The sequence below is a fragment of the Candoia aspera genome, chromosome 3 (assembly GCF_035149785.1).
Source record: "Candoia aspera isolate rCanAsp1 chromosome 3, rCanAsp1.hap2, whole genome shotgun sequence".
NCBI classification, from domain to species: domain Eukaryota; kingdom Metazoa; phylum Chordata; class Lepidosauria; order Squamata; family Boidae; genus Candoia; species Candoia aspera.
Window position 1 is genome coordinate 169,486,692 of NC_086155.1, and position 23,157 is coordinate 169,509,848.

Genomic DNA, 23,157 nt, shown 5'->3' on the forward strand with positions numbered 1-23,157 from the left:
TATTCACAGAGATTAGGTCCTTAAAAACATACACCGTCCTGGTTTCTTTTAAAACAAAACAATATCTCTAACAGTGTCTTATTCTGAGCTTTTTCTCAAGGCAAGTGTCTAGGTCATAGCCATTACATATATTAACACGTCAGTATTTGATATGATAAACTAAACCCATCTAATGAAACCAACTGTGATTTGAAGATACCATTCACGGTACTCTTCCTTAATCCATAGAGTAATTCAGTCCATTATCTACTTAAAATATTTAAAGGACAGCAGATTAACTCAAAATCACTTACATTTTTGCACTGGTCCTGCATATCTTTATGCAATTCAATTTATTACATTCTGCTCTTTGTGGAAATACTTATTTCTTATATTAATTTTAACAAGTTGAGTTCATCTATCAAGAGATATTCTCGGGTCACTTACAGAGCAAAATATATCTGAAGTATTCTATTGGATTTACAATAACAATGTATCCAACTATTAGATCCAATGCTGAATTAACTGTATTTCCTGAAAACCATGTGCATTTGAAGGACAGGATGTACATTTTAAAAAAATACATGAATACATCTTTAAAAAATAAAGGGCAACCTCTTCAACAGTGAGAGCTGCAAGCCAGCTAGATGACTCTGGGCCAGTCATACTCTCTCATTCCAACCCACAGGGTTGCTGTTGTAGGGAAAAAAGGAAGCAGTATTAGGTATGTTTGCCACCTTGAGTTGAATATCTATCTATCTATCTATCTATCTATCTATCTATCTATCTATCTATCTATCTATCTATCTATCTATCTATCTATCTAGTCTCTTGTTATCCCTTCCTTTGAAAAATAGCTTGAGAGGGCAAGGGGATCTTTAGAACATTGAGAAATACTAGTTGCAGTAAAGAGAGGAATTGGAGAAATCAGAAACTGATCAGTTTCAACCAAGTTCAACTTCATACTGCAATCCAGTTAAGAAAAACCTTTCAGTGTTTTATCTCCCTGACACCCTAGAAGGGGGAAGGGGGACAGGGTCTGTGAGAAAAAATAAAAATATATTTCATAATTTAACTTGATAATTAAATTTTACTTACTTATTAGTTTATATTCCATCATATTGTTCATGTTAAGTAAATGACATAACATTCATGAGAATTATAGTCAAATTGCTATAACCTATACTAGAACAATAATTCATCAAGCCAATAAAAATTAACAAAGTAGCATTTTCAAAAATAGGAATTTTTTAAGGTTCTGAAGAACTTATAGGTCATGGAATCTGAAATGTATTTACTGCTTTTTTTATAGTAGATTCAAAATTCATTACAATTATACATTAGTTAGCATTCCTACATGAGATACAAACTGGTTAGGGCAAAATCTGGAATAAACATTTCGGCAAAATCTGGAATAAACATTTGGAACATAGAAGTACATGGGAAGACACAATTAATGTCAAATAATGAACCAAATATTTATTACCAATATACCTATAGACATCAATGTCAGAGCATTGTAGAGCATAACTTATATTACTAAGATCAACTTATGTCTTTCTATGTGATAGAATATAAATTTCACAAATAGATTAAATACAGCAATCACAAATGTGTTATAATATCTCTACCAACTGTTATGCTAAATGAGGGCTATGGGGTGTTAAACCAAAACATCTGAACTGTATCAGTTTGAGAAAGATGTTTCCTACTGCCTCTCCCAAGGATCCAAAGAAATTGGAGATCAAACCTACAGATTTGTATTTTCTTTGCTATGGAAGGCCATTATCAACATTGGCAATGAAGGAACTCAACTGAAGGACATGCAAACTCAAATGGTCTGGTGGAACAGTGGAGAGATCTGAGAGTGCCATTCATTTGCCCACAGAGAACTTTGTCTCATCTATGGCTATAAAATGAGCAATTTAACATAAAGATACTCCCATCCTTATCTTGAACATTTGACACTGCTTTAGTTCTTAAAGTAATGGTATACATTAAAACTTTCTGAAAAAAATTATGCAAGCAGCCCATCATATAAATATTAAAAAATCCTTATATATGCCAAAAGAACTTTATTGGGAGAAAATGCCTGGGAAAAGAGACAATGGAGAAAAATCATCTGTCTTCTTCCTCCAGTAAGAATCTATGCTGAATTGCAATTACCACTTTCAAACAAACATGAAAAGGCCACTCTGGATCTAACACCCTTTATGTTACTTACAAGAATAGTTACAAGATAGAAAACTATAATTCAAAGTGTTATAAAATAGAACACAATCATATTCTTAAAAACATTAACTTACTCTGCTCATGGAATCAAAGCATTTTCTGACCAAGGACTCAACATCATTAGGTCTATCTTGAACATTTATCCAGTCTAAAAGTGAAACATTAAAAGAAGGCAGATCATTCTCGTTAAGCTCCAGTGAGACATCACTGTCCTGGACTGCATACTGACTAGCTTCCCTATTTTCATTCACTTTTTCAAAAACTGTGCCATCCGGGGTTGGATGTTCCACTGACTTGCAAAATGATGCTATCAATAACTGTTTGTTCATTTTAAGTGTATCAGGAGAAAGCATAACTTCAGACGACTTCTCATTTTCAGTGTCTTCACTTTCTGTTCCTCCATGATCAGCAGAAGAATCCATTCGTTCCAAACATTCCCTGTAACTATGTCTAGTTAGGCACTCCAGCAATGGGATCTTGGCCATAATAGAAACAGCAGCCCCTAAGCTTGGAAAAATAAATAAATACTGTTAAGTATAATTAAACAAAAGTGTGATGTCTCACATGGAAAATATGCTTTTCACAGTATTTTCAATAAAAGGTAACACTAACTCTTCCAATTTCATCCAAATGCTTTATCAGACAATGAAATATTAAACATGTTTCCACTTAAATTATCTTTTTACTACAACTAAAACAGTTTATCAAATAATTTGAAATATATATGCAAATTTAAAATAGGAAATCAAGTAGTTAAAAAATAATATTTGCACTATTTTATCAATGTTATATATTTTGTGTGTTTGTGCCTTCAAGTCAGTGTTGACTCCTGGCAACTGTCTGGACAAGTCCCTGCAGTTTTCTTGGCAGGATTTCAGAAGTGGTTTACCACTGCCTCCTTCTTAAGGCTGAGAGAGAGTGACTGGCCCAAGATCACCCAGATGGCTTGGTGCCTCTCCGGGTTTCTAGGCTGACACCTTAATCAAACTGGCTCTCAATGTTATGTATATAGCAACATTAATTATACAATAGTACAGTTTTTCCAGATGTTGAATGGAAAGCCTGAAAATAAATTATTATGTAATTATCTGGAGATTAGATCTTAAAGCATTTAAATATGTCCCCTGCCTTCATCCATCATCATTATCATCAAACTAAATAATGAAGACAACACTTATATATTCTGCTGAGTTTTACTGAACTGAATGGGACCTTTCTTTATGAAAAAAGGCTACCATAATTTGTATTATACTTTAATATTATGCAGCTGATCACATGAATACTTACCAATCTAAGTATTGGTTCACAAATGTATAAATTATCAAATGAAATGCACCTCAAACGTATTTGCAATTATCTATTTTTCTGGTATTAAACCAATGACTAATTCCACTTGAATTAAGAGGAACCTGCTCTTTAGCAAGTGCATATAAACATATAATCTTATTTCCAGAATTCCTAAATAATATTAATTACAATTACTTACTATTTTCATCTCAATTAATACTAAAGCCCAAACACCAGATCTAAATAAAGTCAAAAGAAATGTACAAACTCATAAAAACTTAGTTTTCTTCTTACTGAAGAGTCTAAAGGCAAACTTACTGTGTAAGTTTTAGTTTAATATCATCTATAGATTGCAGGTAATTTGAATATGCATTTTCAAATTTGAAAAGCAGCTTTTGATAAGAATATGTGCAATCTTCCAAATTTGCCATTATAGCAGCCCAGCCTTGGTGCTGAAGATGTTCATCATGAACGAGGCCTTCACAGAAGGAGCAAAGTTTTTTGGCTATCTCATACATTTCCTGTACAAACAAACATGTAAAATATCAATAGCTTATATTTGGTGGTTGAAAAACATATAAAAATAACATCTCCAAGAGAAGAAATATGGAACATTAAAAAGAATATAGCTAAAGAAAAATGTGATTCTTATATGACAAGAAATGATCCTTTGAAGGTCTGTGAATAATAGTTTTAAACCAAAAGGAGAGATAAACCACCTAATACATACATTTCAGTTAACCACCTCAGAAAAAAATGTCTGTATGCCACCAGGAATACAGTTCTCATTTTTCTGTAGCATCCTGTCTACAAAATGTTTTCTTTTCTTTTTTTAGGATAAAGAGAAAGCAGTGGGCATATGCTGATGTCTTCCATTAAACTACTTCCCTGAGTAGTTTCAACTCCAGCTGATTACCAGGAAACGTAACTATTTTATTTTCTTTGCCTTTCTCAACCAGTGCCTTTCCATTATAGGTAGTCCGTTGGTTACAATCATTCATTCTGCCACCAATCAAAGTTGCAATGGCGCTGAATGAATGGTACTTATGATGGGTCCTCATAGGTCTGGCCATTGCAGCATCCCTGTGGTCACATGATCGCAATTTCCAATGTTCCCTGCCAGCTTCCCATAAGCAAAGTCAATGAGGAAGCTGGCAGGAAGTCAGAAGTTGCAGTCACATGAGTGCGTGGTCCTTAACAGCCTGTGTGGTCCTTGCTTAACGATGGCAACTGGGACTGCCAGAATTGCCATCACTAAGCAGTGTGGTCACATGACACTGCACTTTACAACCATGTCACTTAGCGACAGCAAGTCTGTTCCCAATTGCCATTGTAAGCCAAAGACTACCTGAGGCAGTCCTAGACTTATGATAGCAATTGGGACCAGAATTTCCATCATAAAGTGATGCGGTCGTAAAGCACGACCGCATCACTTAGCGATGGTAATCCCTGCAGTCCTGGTTGCTGTCATTAACCGAATCCCATAGTCGTTAGGTGAGGCAACTTCCTGCCACCTTCCCACAACCAAGTCAGTGGGGAAGCCAGCAGGAAGTTGCAAGTCCCAGGCTAGCAGGCAGGCAAGTGGCTGCTGCCGGGTGTGGGAGGGAGTGAGGGGGTGTGGGCAGGTTCAAGGAGGGTGCACGAGGGTGCAAGGGGGGTGCAGGGGTGCATGAGAGGTACATCTTGGGTTGGGGAGGATGCATGAGGGTGTGCTGGGGTGTGCAAGAGGCATGGCCCGGGTTAGAGAGGGTGCACAAGAGCGCAAGGGGGTGCACAAGAGGTGCAGCACAGGTCAGAGAGCGTTTGCAAGGATGCAAGGCAGTGAGCAAGAGTCAGGGAGGGTGAGGGGGGGTATGCAAGAAGTGTGGGTTGGGTGTGTGAGGGTCAGGGAAGGTGAGAGGGGATGCGCTAGAGGTGTGGCATGGGTCAGGGAGGAGGTCCAAGGGGGTGTGCAAGTGGCCGGCACAATGCAAGCACAGAGGAGCTGGGGAGGGTACGCAGGTGGGGGAGAGTTATCCCAGCTACTTGCAATCTTCCCTGTCGGTTTCTCCATTGATTTTCTGGGGAAGCCAGCAGGGAAGGTTGCAAATGGTGATCACGTGATTGTGGGGTGCTGCAACAGGTTGTAAGTTAGAACTGGTTGCCAAGTGTCCAGATTGCAATCACATGACTGCAAGGGTGCTAGGACGGCTGAAATTCCGAGGACTGGTTGTAACCACCATTTGTTCAGCACCATGGTAACTCTGAATGGTCGCTGAACGAATGGTTGTATGTCGAGGACTACCTGTAAAGGTTTAATTTTAACAGAACAAAAATCAGTGATAAGGAAAAGCAGCCTGTTTTTAATATACAATTTGGAAAAAGGGATAATTTTAACAGAATTCCAGAGTGTCTTTTCCAAAGAGAAAGATTAGACATGGAATAAACAGAAGTGTGCTGTGATGAAACGAACAAGCAAGCAAACAAAAAACCTCTATCTGTAAATGGAATTTAAACTCTCAGCATAAACTGAGATTTTCTGGTAAAACATACTTGTCCTTTCATAAATACCAGCACTATGCTAACGTATATATGTGAAACCAAACATTGTTTTGAAATAGTAATGTGACTACCCATGTCAATTTTGCTGCTGCTATCCCTGACAGGTTTTTTTTTACTAAACATAAAAAAATCATCACATAATTTCAGTTATTCATAGGGAAATAACGAATCTACAAGGTCAATAAAAAAATAAAAACCTATATAGAAAACTGTCTTAGCAGTTTTCTGTCATTAGCATTGGATGTTATGATGAGGAGGAGGACAACACAAGTACATATATGAAGTACTGCCATGTTCTTATCCTAGGTTATTACAAGGCAGAGAAAAACTACTAACCACAAAAATAATGTGGCTATTTAGGAAACTATTGAACCACTGCTCCATTCAACTGACTGCTGTTTCCCAGAGATCACAGACAAGGTGCTCCCCTATTATCTGCTATCTGACACGTCTCACTTGAAATGCCAGAAACTGAAAAATACTTCTTTCAGTATTTTTTCATACATTTCCATTATCAGCTACTACTTAAATTTCTAGTTTTAGGGAGAGTGCTGGAGAGCTCTTCCTGAATGAACGGAATTCCTTGGTGCCAAAAGTTTCTTCATCTACTTGATGAAGAAAAGATCTTTGAAATTTATTCTTACCTAAGTATCTTCATGTACAGTCATGTTTCTTTATTCTGCAAACACATACGGTGTTCACACAGCTCAAGCACCTACCTCTCCCACAGCAGAGTATATTTGCTTCTATGCTGCTATTTACCCTAGTCTCCTTCTTTAAAATGAATAAGTTCTGCAAATTTAAGAGTGAGTCTCCATTCAAAGGAAAGAAAAGCACTTTTGAAAATAACTAAAGAAAAAAACACACTTAGTAAGGGCATTGAGAGATGGATATTAACTAGAATTAAAGTCTCAAGAATATTCACTGGGGTCATGCACTTCTGATTATTCATCCTAATCTTTAGTCTGTAATTATTCCTCAAACAAAAGAAATCTGATTATTATTAACACAGAGGACTCAAACATCTTTTTGAAAAAAATTCAATTAAAGTATTATATTAATATACAAAACATATTAACATAAAAATGACAGAACAAAAATATCTGGACTACAAATAATTTTACAATATTTTAGATTAGCTTCTATTTAGTATGTTTTACTGAATATTTCTGTCATAAAAGTGCAGAATTTAAGTTGCTTACCACAGCAAGCTGTGTTCGTGAAGCTACTGTGTGAAAAACTGCAGGCATCATAAGGGATTCTTCAACTTTTATTTCCATCTCATTTTCTGCTAAAAATGTTGTTTTGGGTATAGCTGGAGGACGTTCACACAAGATCATTTCTTTATTGAAGAGGAAAATAGGGTTTGTATCCTGTATTAAAATAAAATCAATTATTTCAACTTTCTTGTCATTATTTAATCTTTTAAACATTTAAAAAATTATCTGAATACTTACCGTTCCAGCACTGTAACTACAGACTTTTCTGTCAGCTGCCATACACTCGCCTCCATTGACAACCAGTACCTGATACTGAATGGCTATCCTGTACTTGTTTTGGATTGCTTGTTTAAGATCTGCCACACTAATAACAATAAAAAGATAGTGGGTATCAAATCGCTTGTAAAACTTGGGGATTTCTAGCTCTCATTTAAAAGACAGAGGGACAACGTCAATTTTCACTTAGCTAACCTTTAATTTTTTAGTAGCAATAATTACACTTTCAGAATCATACAAGAGGCTATCCACGTTCTATAAGAATCGTCAGACAATATTCAATATTACCACTAAGTTGTAACAAAAATACAGCTTATCTGGTATATTTTACAGACAATTATCCAGAGGAAGTCATTTTCAAGCAAAGTCAAAAGAGAAAGGTTCTAGCAAAGACTCAAATATGTCATCCATGTAACAACTTTAGAGAAAGGGTTATCCCAAGCACTACAGAAAAGCTACAGATGCATTTTCAGAATAGTTCTGTGTTAATTCTCAATTCCAGACAAAGTTTACTATAACCTAGAGACAGAGTTAATCTAGCAAAAGATTCTTCTTAGAAGATTTTTTTTTAAAAAAATGCCTTACTTCTGTACTGCAAGTTCTGTATCAAAGGTAAGAGTAGTTCCAGTGTTGACCAGAAATACATATAATTTCATGGTGATTTCTTTAGGTTCCTGAAGTTTATACCTTTGACTTTGCTGTTATTATTTTGAAACTGAAAAAAAAACCACAACAGTATTAATCATATATACTGAAATTATCTAACTCATTTAGCTCTATTCAGATGTTATTCATGTACAGATTACATGAGAAATGTAAAAGACATAGAACAACACATCAGTCTCAACCTCCCTATGCAGTAGGTGGTCTCCACTCATGAAGAGTTTTACTCCTATTCAAATAAATGCAAACAGAAGCCTCCTGCAGGTAGCACAGAAAGCACTCTCTCCTACCTTTCCCCTACAACCCTCTGGGATAGGCTGCACTGAATGGAGGGAAAATGACTGGCCCAAAGTCACCCAGTGAGCTTTCTAGCTGAAGGTGGACCTGAACCTGGGTCTTCTTGGTCCTAATTCAATACCTTAATACTAAAGCATACTGACTCTTATGGTACAAATATATTTTATTTGTAATTAAACCTGTGACTAGTCCTGACTTACCTAATGCTCAGATTATTTTTCAAATTAATAATGAACATAGTGGACATATTTCTAATATCTCAAGCAAATTGAACATCAAAAGTTGTAGGCAGCAGATTCTGGGGCTATTAGTTGCACATAAAATATACTTGGGATGTGTGTATAACAGAGAAAAAGAGAGATTTTGCATTACTTCCACAAAACTGTCCTTCTAGACAGACACAAAATTAAGAGAAAAAGATAATTATACAGAATGCCATTCATTTCTCAGAATACAGAAAAAAATGGAACTACTACTGAACATAACACTAGACCCTCATTACCTAGATTTAGAGATTTTTATTAGCCACAGTTCACAATGGGGTGCAGGATATAAGAATTCTCTATATCGTTTTCTGCGCTATAGTTTTTTCTATAGTCTATAATAACCTAAATCAGCCTTTCTCAACATTTTGATCCTGGAGGAACCCTTGAAATATTTTTCAGCCTCTGGGAACCCCTGCACATTCAGGCTCAAATATAGGCCAGAAGTTACAAAATTATTTTCTTTGTTTCGTGTGTACGCCTGTACATATGCATTAACAGTGTTCTTAAACTAAAAATAAAGAATGACACTTACCTCTTTAATGTGAAGTTGCCTTAATCTGAAATAATTTTTTAAATAAATCATGATCTCCCAGGAAACCCCTAGTGACCTCTCACAGAATCCTAGGGTTCTGCAGAACCCTGCCCTAAATGGGCTCACTGGCCAGAGGCATGTAACTCATTGGAAAGCAAACTTTTTAATCTTAGATCAATTATTAAAACATAAATAGGGCTTAGCCTAGAACTTTGATATTGACAGTTGCATCACCCAAATGTCCTAATTTAAATATTCTTTATTACAGAATGTGATTAAGGACCAGTCAACAGGACTGGGCAGGAATTTTAATTGCATTCAGGATCATGGTAGTTTTCCTTACAATAATACTAGTAGTTTGCCATTCAAATGAGTCACTGATAATTACATTTTTGCATCAGAGGTACTGGGCCAAAACTATAGCTAGGATTAAGTGAAGTAATCTCTTAAGGGAACATACTGTTCACCTCACAGACCCAGTCTCGATGGTCAGCATGCAATACTTCCTTCAATCATATCATGGCACCTTAAGCACTCTGCCTATGCCCTTATCATCAATATTCACTCCTACTTCCTTCTCCCCCACCAAAAGGGATATTGTTATCTGTCACTGAGTGAGCTTCCCTAAAATTAGATCTTCATCTAATGCTATGCCATTGTATCAAATAAAAGTTGTCTCTATTTCTAAACATTTGTCTGTGTACATTCTTGTTCTCCAATAATCACTCTGTAATTCAGGTAAAATGTAATTTTTTCCACTTAAGGTATTTTGCAAACTGTAAGAAGAATGCTGATACAAGCTGACCAGAATCAATGCCAAACCTTAACTGCCAGGATAAGTCATTATAGCATATTTATTACATTAAAAGGATAAAAACTCCACAAAATTAAACCTTAATACAATAGTGAGAGCTATTATGAGTCTTATGTTGAAAGGTTTATCTACAAACATTTATAGAATGCTTACAGAATGCTTACCTTCAGGAACTGCATGGAGGTATCACTACCTTTATGAATAGCTGGATTGCTAAACAAAGTATTGTCCTCATTAGACTTCGGCAAAAGAATGACGTTTCTATCAAACATGGAACATCAAATACCTAACAGTGAGAAGCAGAAATTAAGTTGTGAATATGTGTGCAATAGGAAGCTAGTTAATAATGACATTTCACTCGGTGACAACTCTACTAAAACTACCACTAAAGTATCTTTATTTAGAGAACATTATATTTTATGACATACAGAATGGAACAATACAGGTAGTCCTAATTTAGCAACCATAATTGGCAATGGGAACTCCATCGCTAAGTGAAGTGGTCACTAAGTGGGAAATCATGTGACTGCGACTATGCTTTCCTTTACCCCACTCCCCTGCCCTCTGGAATGACACCCCCCCCCCCAGTGCTGCCATAGCCAGCTCAAAATTGGCAAGACTAATAAGTTTCACACTTTTGGCTTTCCTCTGCCTCCTAATCACTCCCCTGCCCTTTGGAATGCTCACCCAGCACTGGGATAATTAACAAGAAAGGAATTAATGTTTGTATTTACATTCATTGGAGAGAAAGGGATTACAAGACAGTAAGCAGGCACACAATGGGGAATACACATAGAAAGCAATGTATTGTTGCCAGCAGCCACAGGCGAGCTACACAAACAACCCGGTGTATTCCACATTGTGTGCCTGCTTACTCTTTTGTAATCCCTTCCTCTTCCATACCTCCAGTCCATGGGGGGGGGGGGGGACAGGCCAGGCACAGGAGACATTGCCTACAGAATGGCAATTGTGGGGAGGGGGGGAGAAAAAAAACAGGTCAAGCACAGGACAACGCATACTGACTATCATGAAAATCACATGACTGAGGGATGCTGTGAAGGTCATAAATGTGGCATCATATTTCAGTAAACTGAGATGCTATAACTGCTAGTTTTGTCAACATCCATATATGAAATAAAGGATTATGTAGTTTTTGTACAAGTAGATTCCATTTAGCTTTTTTAGCTAACAGCTTCAGCAAAGGATTGTTACCTTGTCGTGGTGATGGAACTTGAACACCTCAATGATGCCATGAGCTAAACCGTGAAGGGCCACCCAAGACGGGAAGGTCATGGCAGAGAGGTCAGACTAAATGCGATCCCTGGGGAAGGTAATGGCAACCCACCCCAGTATTCTTGCCGTGAAAACTAAATGGATCAGTACAACCAGAGATATGTCAGTATACCATCGGAAGATGAGACCCCCAGGTCGGAAGATGGTCAAAATGCTACTGGGGAGCAACAGAGGATGAGTTCAACTAGCCCCAGATGTGATGAAACAGCTAGCTCAAAGCCGAAAGGACGACTAGCGGCTGACGGTGCTGGTGGTGAACGGCGAATCCGAAGTTCTAAGGATCAACACACCATTGGAACCTGGAATGTAAGATCTATGAGCCAGGGCAAATTGGATGTGGTTATTGGTGAGATGTCAAGATTAAAGATAGACATTTTGGGCATCAGTGAACTGAAATGGACTGGAATGGGCCACTTCACATCAGATGACCACCAGATCTACTACTGTGGACAAGAGGACCACAGAAGAAATGGAGTAGCCTTCATAATTAATAGTAAAGTGGCTAAAGCAGTACTTGCATACAATCCAAAAACCGATAGAATGATCTCAGTTCGAATTCAGGGCAAGCCATCTAACATCACAGTTGTCATGAGTACTGATGGCGAGCAGGAGGGGGCCTCTATCCAGGGGGGGAAACGCATGCGTAGTACTGAGGAATTAAGCAGCCATTCAAAGAGACAAAGATCAGACCCGCCTTAACTTTTGGGGTTTATCTGTCTGAGTTTTCCCACGCGTCTTCAGTTTGTTAGGATTTTCTGTCTAATGCAGCAGTAATAAAACACTAGAGACCTATTCCTCGTCTCAGCGTGATTCCTGACTGTTAGGACACAGTGATCCAAATATATGCCCCAACCACAGATGCTGAAGAAGCTGAAGTAGAGCAGTTCTATGAGGATCTGCAGCACCTACTGGACAACACACCTAAAAGAGATGTTATTTTCATCACAGGAGACTGGAATGCTAAGGTGGGCAGTCAAATGACACCTGGAATTACAGGTAAGCATGGCCTGGGAGAACAAAACGAAGCAGGACATAGGCTAATAGAATTTTGCCAAGACAACTCACTCTGCATAACAAACACTCTCTTCCAACAACCTAAGAGACGGCTTTATACATGGACTTCCCCAGATGGACAACACCGAAATCAGATTGACTACATCCTTTGCAGCCAAAGGTGGCGGACATCTATACAGTTGGTAAAAACAAGACCTGGAGCTGACTGTAGTTCAGATCACGAACTCCTTCTTGCACAATTTAGGATCAGACTAAAGAGATTAGGGAAGACCCACAGATCAGCTAGATATGAGCTCACTAATATTCCTAAGGAATATGCAGTGGAGGTGAAGAATAGATTTAAGGGACTGGACTTAGTAGATAGGGTCCCGGAGTAACTATGGACAGAAGTTCACGACATTGTTCAGGAGGCGGCAACAAAATACATCCCAAAGAAAGAGAAAACCAAGAAGGCAAAATGGCTGTCTGCTGAGACACTAGAAGTAGTCCAAGAAAGAAGGAAAGCAAAAGGCTACAGTGATAGGGGGAGAGATGCCCAATTAAATGCAAAATTCCAGAGGTTAGCCAGAAGAGATAAGGAATTATTTTTAAAAAAGCAATGTGCTGAAGTGGAAGAAGACAATAGAATAGGAAGGACAAGAGACCTCTTCCAGAAAATTAGAAACATCGGAGGTAAATTCCAGGCATAAATAGGTATGATCAAAAACAAAGATGGCAAGGACCTAACAGAAGAAGAAGAGATCAAGAAAAGGTGGCAAGAATATACGGAAGACCTGTATAGGAAGGATAACAATATCGGGGAGAGCTCTGACAGTGTGGTCAGCGAGCTAGAGCCAGACATCCTGAAGAGTGAGGTTGAATGAGCCTTAAGAGACATCGCTAATAACAAGGCAGCAGGAGACGATGGTATCCCAGCTGAACTGTTCAAAATCTTGCAAGATGATGCTGTCAGGGTAATGCATGCTATATGCCAGCAAATTTGGAAAACACAAGAATGGCCATCAGATTGGAAAAAATCAACTTATATCTCCATACCAAAAAAGGGAAACACTAAAGAATGTTCAAACTATCAAACAGTGGCACTCATTTCACATGCCAGTAAGGTAATGCTCAAGATCCTGCAAGGTAGACTTCAGCAATTCATGGAGCGAGAATTGCCAGATGTACAAGCTGGGGTTAGAAAAGGCAGAGGAACTAGGGACCAAATTGCCAATATCTGCTGGATAATGGAAAAAGAAAAACATCTATTTCTGTTTTATTGACTATTCTAAAGCCTTTGACTGTGTGGACCATAGCAAATTGTGGCAAGTTCTTAGTGGTATGGGGATACCAAGTCATCTTGTCTGCCTCCTGAGGAATCTGTATAACGACCAAGTAGCAACAGTAAGAACAGACCACGGAACAACGGTTTAAGATTGGGAAAGGAGTACAGCAGAGTTGTATACTCTCACCCTACCTATTCAACTTGTACGCAGAACACATCATGCGATGTGCTGGGCTTGAGGAATCCAAGGCTGGAGTTAAAATCTCTGGAAGAAACATTAACAATCTCAGATATGCAGATGATACCACTTCAATGGCTGAAAGCAAAGAGGAACTGAGGAGCCTTATGATGAAGGTGAAAGAAGAAAGTGCAAAAGCTGACTTGCAGCTAAACTTCAAAAAAACCAAGATTATGGCAACCAGCTTGATTGATAACTGTCAAATAGAGAGAAAATGTAGAGGCAGTGAAAGACTTTGTATTTCTAGGTGCAAAATTATGTAGAGGCAGTGAAAGACTTTGTATTTCTAGGTGCAAAGATTACGTAGAGGCAGTGAAAGACTTCGTATTTCTAGGTGCGAAGATTACTGCACATGCTGACTGCAGTCAGGAAATCAGAAGACACTTAATCCTTGGGAGAAGAGCTATGACAAATCTCAATAAAATAGTCAAGAGCAGAGACATCACACTGACAACAAAGGTCCGCATAGTTAAAGCAATGGTATTCCCAGTAGTAACATATGGCTGTGAGAGCTGGACCATAAGGAAGGCTGAGAGAAGGAAGATAGATGCTTTTGAACTGTGGTGTTGGAGGAAAGTTCTGAGAGTGCCTTGGACTGCAAGAAGATCAAACCAGTCCAGGAAATCAAGCCAGATTGCTCACTTGAGGGAATGATATTAAAGGCCAAACTGAAATACTTTGGCCACATAATGAGAAGACAGGACACCCTGGAGAAGATGCTGATGCTAGGGAGAGTGGAAGGCAAAAGGAAGAGGGGCCGACCAAGGGCAAGATGGATGGATGATATTCTAGAGGTGATCGACTCATCCCTGGGGGAGCTGGGGGTGTGGACGACCACCAGGAAGCTCTGGCATGGGCTGGTCCATGAAGTCACGAAGAGTCGGAAGCGACTGAACAAATAAACAACAATAAAGCTAACAGCTAATGGCCAATCTGTCCTAAGTAAATTATTTCACATGTAATCTCCAAATAAACAGGAGAGTACAAACACATCTGCGCTTAAATGTGGGCATTGGTCAAAAAATTATTTTTCCAGCACCGCTGTAACTTCAAACGGTCACTGAATGAGACAGTCAGTAAGTGAAGACTACCTGTACTATATAATTCTTGCATAGAAGATTTATATTACACATTAAACAAAGAGTAGATTACACTAGAGAAAAGAACAGTGAAAGACTGATAAATGCCAACACTAAAAATGCCACTTAAATAGCACAGCTATAACCGCAAAATAGACTTTGTAAATAAGTCCACCTCCACACATCTATCTATGGTAATAATCTGTTGCCCAGATATACCAAGCAGAGAGAAAGTTTAGTCCATGGATTCAGAAATGACATAACCAACTTAAAGCCGCTCCCATAACAGAAGCACAGATGTGTTTGTACTGTCCTGTTTGTTTATTGAAATATGATGCCACATACATACATACATACATAGCATATATATGTATATACACATATATACATATGTGTATAGGTGTACACACACACACACATATATTCACACACACATATAAGCTTTAAATCAAAGAAGCACAAGTGTGTATCACTTTCATTAAGGTAACTGAAATAACTTCTAAATCACTCCTGAAACTTTATTATTTTATTTATATACCATTCTTCACTGAATCATAAAAGTTAAACAGTACAAAATACCAGAGCATTTTAAGCAATACCAAAAGCCTCAAACACCAGAAAATGCACCTGGAAGTTTCAAGCATTTTGATTTTAAACAAGCAATGAAACTAAACTGTGGACAAACAGATGATACATCTCCAAAGTTATAGTAGGACGTTTCACAGCAAGGGTGCCATTATTGAGAAGCAGAGATACAGGCTTTCTGGAAAATTCTGAAATGAGTATTTCCCAGGCAAAAGAGCATGAATACAATTAACATATTCATTTCAATGTTCCTCTAATTTTCTGTAGCTACATCTCCCTTCTCCAATCTCCCAGCCATTGGAACTAGTCAGGGACAGCCATAAAATCCCTGCTTCTCAAGATTTTAAAATGAATGCCTGAAAAGCAAATCATTCAACTTTGCAACCATCAAACCTCCCTGAGGTGGATTTTTTCCAGCCCACATCTCTAGAAGGCGGCCCTTGTTTTACACAAGTAATCACCACTCATCAAATACTGGTCAATGGTTCCACTATGCTAAGCAACAGCCCTCCTCTGGAGATCTAGTCTGGTACTCAGTTGGAGAGACGTTCAAACAAACTCCGAATTAAAAACATTCTTCTCAGACCACTAATTGATTCTACTTTTCTTAACTGCAACAGCCAAAGCACTGTAGAAATACTTCATGAAAAGTCCTATTTAATCTTAATCTCCAGTTTGGGAATATATTTATTATTTAATCAAAATGTACAACACACCACATATATGTACATCTCTCTTTCTTCTTTGTAATTAGATATCTTTCCCCTATACATATACAGAATCACTAAATACACAGAGCAATTGAAATGTTAGAGGCAAATTATTCCTCTGAGAAAGAAAACTGGGGTACTTCAAAGAAGTGGCTGCAGAATGAGCTCTCCAAACAAACTGAGGATCAGAAGCAACTTCTATAGGTGATAAAAGGACATAACAAAGCAGTACAGTAAAGTAGTCTGAATAGTTAAAGACTATGTTACCATTAACTGACACTTGATTTTATTGAAAGCATGAACATGATCAAAGAAGCTTTGCTACAGGAAAATGGTAAAATGTTGTATCTTCTCTTTATTACTTATTAACAGCACAATCGTACTTTGCTTCTTTCTTCTTCCACAAAAACAACTTGTGTTCAAGTAGAACAAATGACATACAAAGGGACTTACAATTTAGAGAAGGTATGGATATTAGTAAGAAAGCACTGAACTCCTTTCTAGGGCTTTAAGACTCCAAGAACAGATCAATTCAAGTGGTTGAAAAAGTTTGGAGATTCTATTTCAGAGCTACTAAATTAATTTGAAAAACAGAAAAGATGATTTTAAAAAAATGAAGATGGGAAGAATGTTTGTACTTTTTTCAAAATAGGGAAAAAGGTAAATCCAGAAAAGTACATAGCAGCCAGCCTATTATAAGTATAGACCAGACTCATTTTTCTTTGTGCATACATATAAGCATATGTGTACATGCTTATTATTACTAATATAGTAGATCACAGGAATACCAAGGACATGGTATATATTTATTTCAGCAACTATCTGACATGATATCCATGTTGACAAGATAATAATGCAGCTGTACAGGCGATTTTAGGTGCTTCAAGATCAGCACACATTACTCCTTTGCTCCGTGAGCTGCATTGCTTGCCAGTTTGCTTCCAGGTCCAATACAAGGTGTTGGTTATCACCTTTAGCTCTACATGGCATGAGTCCAGGTTACCTAAGGGACCATCTCATCCCCATTACATCAACCTGTCCCACCCAGTCATGCAGAGAGGGCATGTTGCGGACCCCGTCTGCAAGGGAATTCCATCTGGCGGGGTCCCGCCCTTTGGAACATCCTTCCCCCAGAAGTGTGGTTAGCCCCCTCTCTTCTGGACTTTAGAAAACAGCTGAAAACTGGTTTTGTCACCATGCTTGGAGTGGGGAGAGGAAGAGCCATTCCTGGGGTTGGTTGGTTCCCTAGTCCTGCCGGGACCGGTCTTATCCCCTTATGGGTTGAATTAATCTGCTGTCACCTGGATTTTATTGTATTTTATGCTGGTATTATTGCTTATTGATACTATTTATACTTTTATTGAATTTTAACTGTTTTTATTGTGAACCGCCCAGGGCCCGTGTGGGGGAGATGGGCAGTAATAAAAAATATGATAAATTAAATAAATAAATAAATAAACTTGTGTGGGATATATTACTGTTAGATAATTTACCGGCTGGTTAACCACAAATGCATGTCCTGCATCAATTGCTGTTCAACTTTTTGATGTGACCTAGAAGAATGTGAGAGTGGCTATTTATCAAATCTACAATTGATATAAAAATAGGTGGTAGCAAATATGATACCTGACAATCAGGACTCAAAAATGGATTAACAAACACTTGGTTAAAGCCAATAAATGATATTCAATTAAAGTGGAAGATGGAGACTCAACTCAGCAGTACACAGCCTAAGTATAAGGTACCAGTGCATAATGTGGTTGCTGAAGAAAGAACCAAAAATCTTAGGCTATGTTAAAGAAACATAGAGAACAGTTTAAAAGACATTATAACTTTAGTTTATTGTACACTAGTGTGACTGGTTTTGGAATACTGTGTTCAGTTCTGCAACTTACATTTTAAAGAGGATATTGACACTCTACATTATGCCTGGAGCACACCTAGTGACCAGGATTGTTAAAGAGCTGGAGAAAAAGTCCAGTAGAACAAAAAGTATGTACAAGACTAAGAGGAAACCTGAGAGCAGTCTTTAAACAAGTACCTGAAAGGCTCTCATGATGTAGATGGGACCAGAGTTAATTTTTGTCGCTCTAGAGGACAGGATTAGAGCCAATGAGTAAACATTGAAAGAAAGCAGATTTTAGCTAAACACTTCAGGAGGTGCCTGAGGTATTGTCTTAACTGGTAATTTGGGAAGAGTTTGAATCTGTTAGTCCTGATAACAGAGACTCGGAACTGTGAATTCAGCCACCTGTACTTTAAATTCTTGCCCCTCCTGGCTGGTCAAGGCCTCCCAGTAGGTGACACATGGCTGGATTGATGTAGAGGTTAATATTTCTTTGTGGGAGAGGGTGGCACCACCTGTTCTAAAAAAGGCATTTATCTGCCTCCCTCCTCCAAAAGATATTGCTTTTTCATAACACAAAGAAAAAAAAATTAACAGCCAATAGTCAGATTATATACCTACTAGTTCAGAGATCAAAAACCTGATGCTATGATTAGATGTGATGTTTGATGCTAAAATTGCATTCTTGCAACAATGTATAAAAGTGTTATGAATATTAGCAACAGATGGTAAAAGTTAGAACACTGAACCATTACTCTACATATAAGGCATGCTATCAGTAGCAATTTGCATTGTTTCATTTCTCCCATCATCAACGTTGTTTAAGTTCTTTAACAGTAATAGCATGCTTACATGCTATGAGAAAACTCTTGCTGTTTATTCCAATGTCAAACACATTTTAACTTTCTAACATAGCCTAAATCATGAGATCACAGCACAGTACTAAATATATCCCTTGAAAGTAAATGTTACTGAGTTCAATGGAGCTTACAGCTAGGTGAATAAACATAGAATAAAAATATTAAAACACTTATGGATAAAAATAAAAATATGCACAGAACAAAAACATCTCTCAATCCAAGCTGAAACTTAAATCAATCCTCAGAAAATCCAGGAACACACATTCAATACTTACATTAAAATAGCATACATGAAAAGAATACAAAATTCTGAACATGGAATATTGTTTCCTCATTCTACTATGCCTGATCTTTTAAAAAAACCTTGCGAATTAGAGAAGGTATCTTAAAACTATGAGTCATTTATTTGATATATACATGAGACCCAGGTGCATTATCAAGGCACAATTGTGCAGCAATAATTTTATACCAGCTATAGACCTGAAATATTTGTAAGAAATGGCAACGATTTATAATTGCAGGCAAAGGTTTAGGCACCCATGGGCAAATTTTATGTTTCAATGAATCCTGAAATGAGGAAAAGCAGACACAACCTCTCCATGGCACAGAACTGAACGTAACATCTTTCTACAAATTTGAATGCATGTTTACCAATTATGTGCAGATGTTCAGCAATTCAAAACAAGAAAATTGTGTATATGGCAGGTGCAGAGGTTTGGACACCCTCTCAGTCATTACTTTGGAACACCTTCTTTGGCAGAAATAACAGCTTCTAAATATTTCCTGTAGCCAGTTAAGAGTCTTCATATTCTTGCTATCTGAGGTCTCTGTATGCACTACATATTTTTCATCTACAGATATTCAGGTCTAAGAACAGTCAAAGCCATTCCAAAACCTTTGGTTTTCTTTTAAGTATGTAATGGTTGTTCTGGAGACTATTAGATCACTTTGTTGCTGAAATATCTAACCTCTCACACTATTTTTTTTTTAATTTAAACAACTGCACATAAATATTAAGTATGCATTCAAATCTACAGAAAAATGTCATATTTAACTTTGTGCCATGTAAGAGTTGTGTCAACTTCTGTTTGCTTAAAGAAACATATTATTTGCATATGACAGAACTAATATGGATTCCTATCAATGCATTCTACCAGTTCCATTAGAATTTCCCTCCCTTTATAAAATTATTTATTTATTTATCTAATTTATCCCCACCCATCTCCTCCCGTCTCTAGTAATAATGTAATTATTACTCTCTAAAAAACAGAATGCATATTAGAGTAACACAATACTAAAGGAAAACATTTTGAGGAAATGTTAAATAATGGCTATTAATTTTATCCATCATTACTTTAAAAAGCAAATTAACATATTTGTAAGGGGAATTTAACACATTTATAAAGAGAATGCAAAGGCTTGTCAGCTAAACTCACAAACTAATCCAAGCAACACTGTAGGTGTCTAGTTCAGAATAATGAAAATTATCAACTTCTGGCAAAAACCTAAGCTAAATTTTACAAACCAATGTTACAGATTGTGACTTTATAAATAAAGTTAACTGGAATGTATCTTATATTGGTGTTACTTCCAAAAATGTCTATTTAGTATGAGACCATTACATATTTATAGATTCCATTTGTACCACAGCTAAACGTAATACATATCAGTGTCATTTACCATCACTTAAACAAACCACCATCCACCTGAACTAGTCCTGATGAAGTCAAACATGCAGTCACAACATGGCACTTAACCTCTCTAGCAAATATCCTTTTAATTCTCACACTTATTTATAGGTTGGTATCTCAGCATACCAAGGAGGGGAGGAACAAATTTGCTATGCTGACTGATCTCCCAGCTATGGGAAAATCAGTCAATAACAGACTTCAGCCACGACCAAGACAAAAAGAAGAGTCAAATCTTCTAACTGGCCATACAAAGAAACTACGAACTGACATTTCTATACAGGCTCTAAAGGAAAAGCTATCAAGAAGACATGAGATTAAAAAAGAAAAACAATGAAGGGGTGGAGGAAAAGGAGCGACTTCTCATATCCACATAAACTACTTCAAATGATAGCACTTAGTGGAAAACAGAGAAGGAAAACACCACCACCACCCTGAAATTACACTGCCTCCCTTACACAACAAGGTGGGGTAGGCGGGACTACAAAAGTGCGGGACGGCTGAGTCATCCCCGCACGGAGTTAACTTCGGAGAAAAGGGAGTCCGGGGACAAGCTCAAACGCTACATTTGCGGGACCAAAGTGCCAAGTCCGCTCGCGCAAAAGACACCGGCCCTTTCAGGGGTGGGGTGGCGTGGGGGGTGCGCAGAGGGCGGGCGTTGGTCGCCCCGGTGACAGCAGCGGGCATGGCCGGAGGGCTCCTCTGCCTTGGGATGTCCCCTTTCCCGCGACTCACCCCCAGGAGGCCATCCCATGAGCAACAGCTGGGCGGCCCCGGGCACCGTCCCGCGCCGGGGACCGGCGGCTGCGGGAGCTCTTCCCCTCCTCTGCGGCTCCACACAGAGCTTCAGAGTCCGGCGCCCGGAGAGGAAAGAAGTATGAGGGACGGCAGCGGCGCGAAGAGACGGGGCTGTCGACCAAAGAAGGTGGGATGATGCCCGCGGGAACGGCGAATGTACTGAGAAGGTCTGGGCTGTCTCGGGCCCCGCGGGCTTACGCGCAACCCTCACCACTGCTGTTTGTTATTGTCGTCGGCTTCTTCCGCCGCAGTGCACGCTGGGTAAAGTCACAAGCCGGATGGACGGGATGGGGAGGTGCAGAGCAACCATAGAGAGAAGCGGGTGGCCTCTTGGGTAGAGTGGCGCCAGAAGTCATCTGAGGTTGATGGAAGGAAAAATGGGAAGGTAAGGTCGAGTCAGACTTAACTCTTCCTGGTTTCATGAGGGTGGGGGCGGTGTCTGTAGTTCTTTAGGCAATACGGGGAAATGGATTGGCTCAGTCTTCTGAGAGAGAGAAAAAGAGGGAGGGAGAGAGATGCATGCATGGTTGCCCTCCTAATTCAGTTCAGTGTTTCTCAACCTTGGCAACTTTAAGATGGGTGGACTTCAACTCCCACTTTGCTGGCTGGGGAATTCTGGGAATTGAAGTCCACCCATCTTAAATTTGTCAAAGTTGAGAAATGCTGATCTACTCTACAGCTGTAAGATTTCCTGGTAATCTTAGTTTGAGTACTAAGCACACCTAACCCAGCTTAGCCTTTTCCATATAAGCCAAGATCAGCTAGATGCTGCTTTATACAACCCACTTTTGGAAATGCTGGTTGAAATCAGTTCTTTCTAATAAAAACAACAATTTAAAGTATACCACAAACTAGGGAAGCTTATAGAAAGAGCACCAAGAATTGATAATCCATTTGCCAAAATCTTGTTCTTGATTAAAAATAGTGGTTCCAAAGCCCTGGTGCCATTACAGTGGAAGTCCTGCTTGAAATGAGAGCAGGTGAAATAGGCTTAATCCTCTGTGGGCTAATCCTCAGATGCTACTTACCACAGGACAAAGATGGCCTGCTAATCATTTTTGGAGGATATATTCTCATAACACAGCCCTCATCTCTTCCCTAGCCCACTTCAAGGCAGCTTACATTTGTCTTCAGTTGTTCTGGTTTTAAAGTAGTGTTTTTCCTCTTCTGACAGAAGTCTTGCTGAACAAATATTCAGTGATGATTCATGGATGATTTTGGTGATGAGGCAATGGAGGCAGGAATCTGCCCCGCTACCTTTGATCACTCTTGCGGTCTGTAGGTATGGTCCCTTTCCACCAGTTTCTGGACCGTTTTGGCAAGGAGAAATTGGACATGTGATTCTGCAAAGACATGTGACTATAAAAAACAGACTATACAAAGACATGTGAATGCTGTGTCTTAGCATTCTTCTAGAAGAGCATTTGATCTGTTTTTAAACACATGGTTAGTGGTCTTTTGAAAAAGTGGTAAACCTGGGTTTAAGAAAGTGGACTGCAAGGAAGATTTCAACCAGGAAATAAAGCTGGGTTCTGTCAGCTGTGTTGCTGGTTATGCCCCCAAAGAGTGCATTACAGGTTTTCTGCTGACAAGGAGTTTATTTTATCTGTACTTTCTACTGTATTCATAACTGCATTCTGCCAGTTTCCTCTTGTAACAGGTTACACACCAGCCA

At 38.6% G+C, this 23,157-nt stretch overlaps 1 protein-coding gene across 5 annotated transcripts in view; it reads right to left on the bottom strand.

Annotated features, from left to right (window-relative positions):
• RB1CC1 (RB1 inducible coiled-coil 1) overlaps nucleotides 1-21,725 on the bottom strand; it is a 62,359-nt gene extending 40,634 nt beyond the window's left edge. For all 5 annotated transcript variants that reach the window (XM_063299279.1, XM_063299278.1, XM_063299277.1 and 2 more), the window contains exons 1-7: nucleotides 21,420-21,725; nucleotides 10,272-10,393; nucleotides 8,121-8,250; nucleotides 7,497-7,623; nucleotides 7,242-7,412; nucleotides 3,817-4,019; nucleotides 2,286-2,718 (exon numbers count right to left, since the gene is read on the bottom strand). In XM_063299279.1, the coding sequence (XP_063155349.1) occupies nucleotides 2,286-2,718; nucleotides 3,817-4,019; nucleotides 7,242-7,412; nucleotides 7,497-7,623; nucleotides 8,121-8,191 (1,005 nt within the window). In that variant the 5' untranslated portion in view covers nucleotides 8,192-8,250; nucleotides 10,272-10,393; nucleotides 21,420-21,725. The remainder of the gene's footprint in view (nucleotides 1-2,285; nucleotides 2,719-3,816; nucleotides 4,020-7,241; nucleotides 7,413-7,496; nucleotides 7,624-8,120; nucleotides 8,251-10,271; nucleotides 10,394-21,419) is intronic.
• Nucleotides 21,726-23,157: the final 1,432 nt, after the last annotated feature.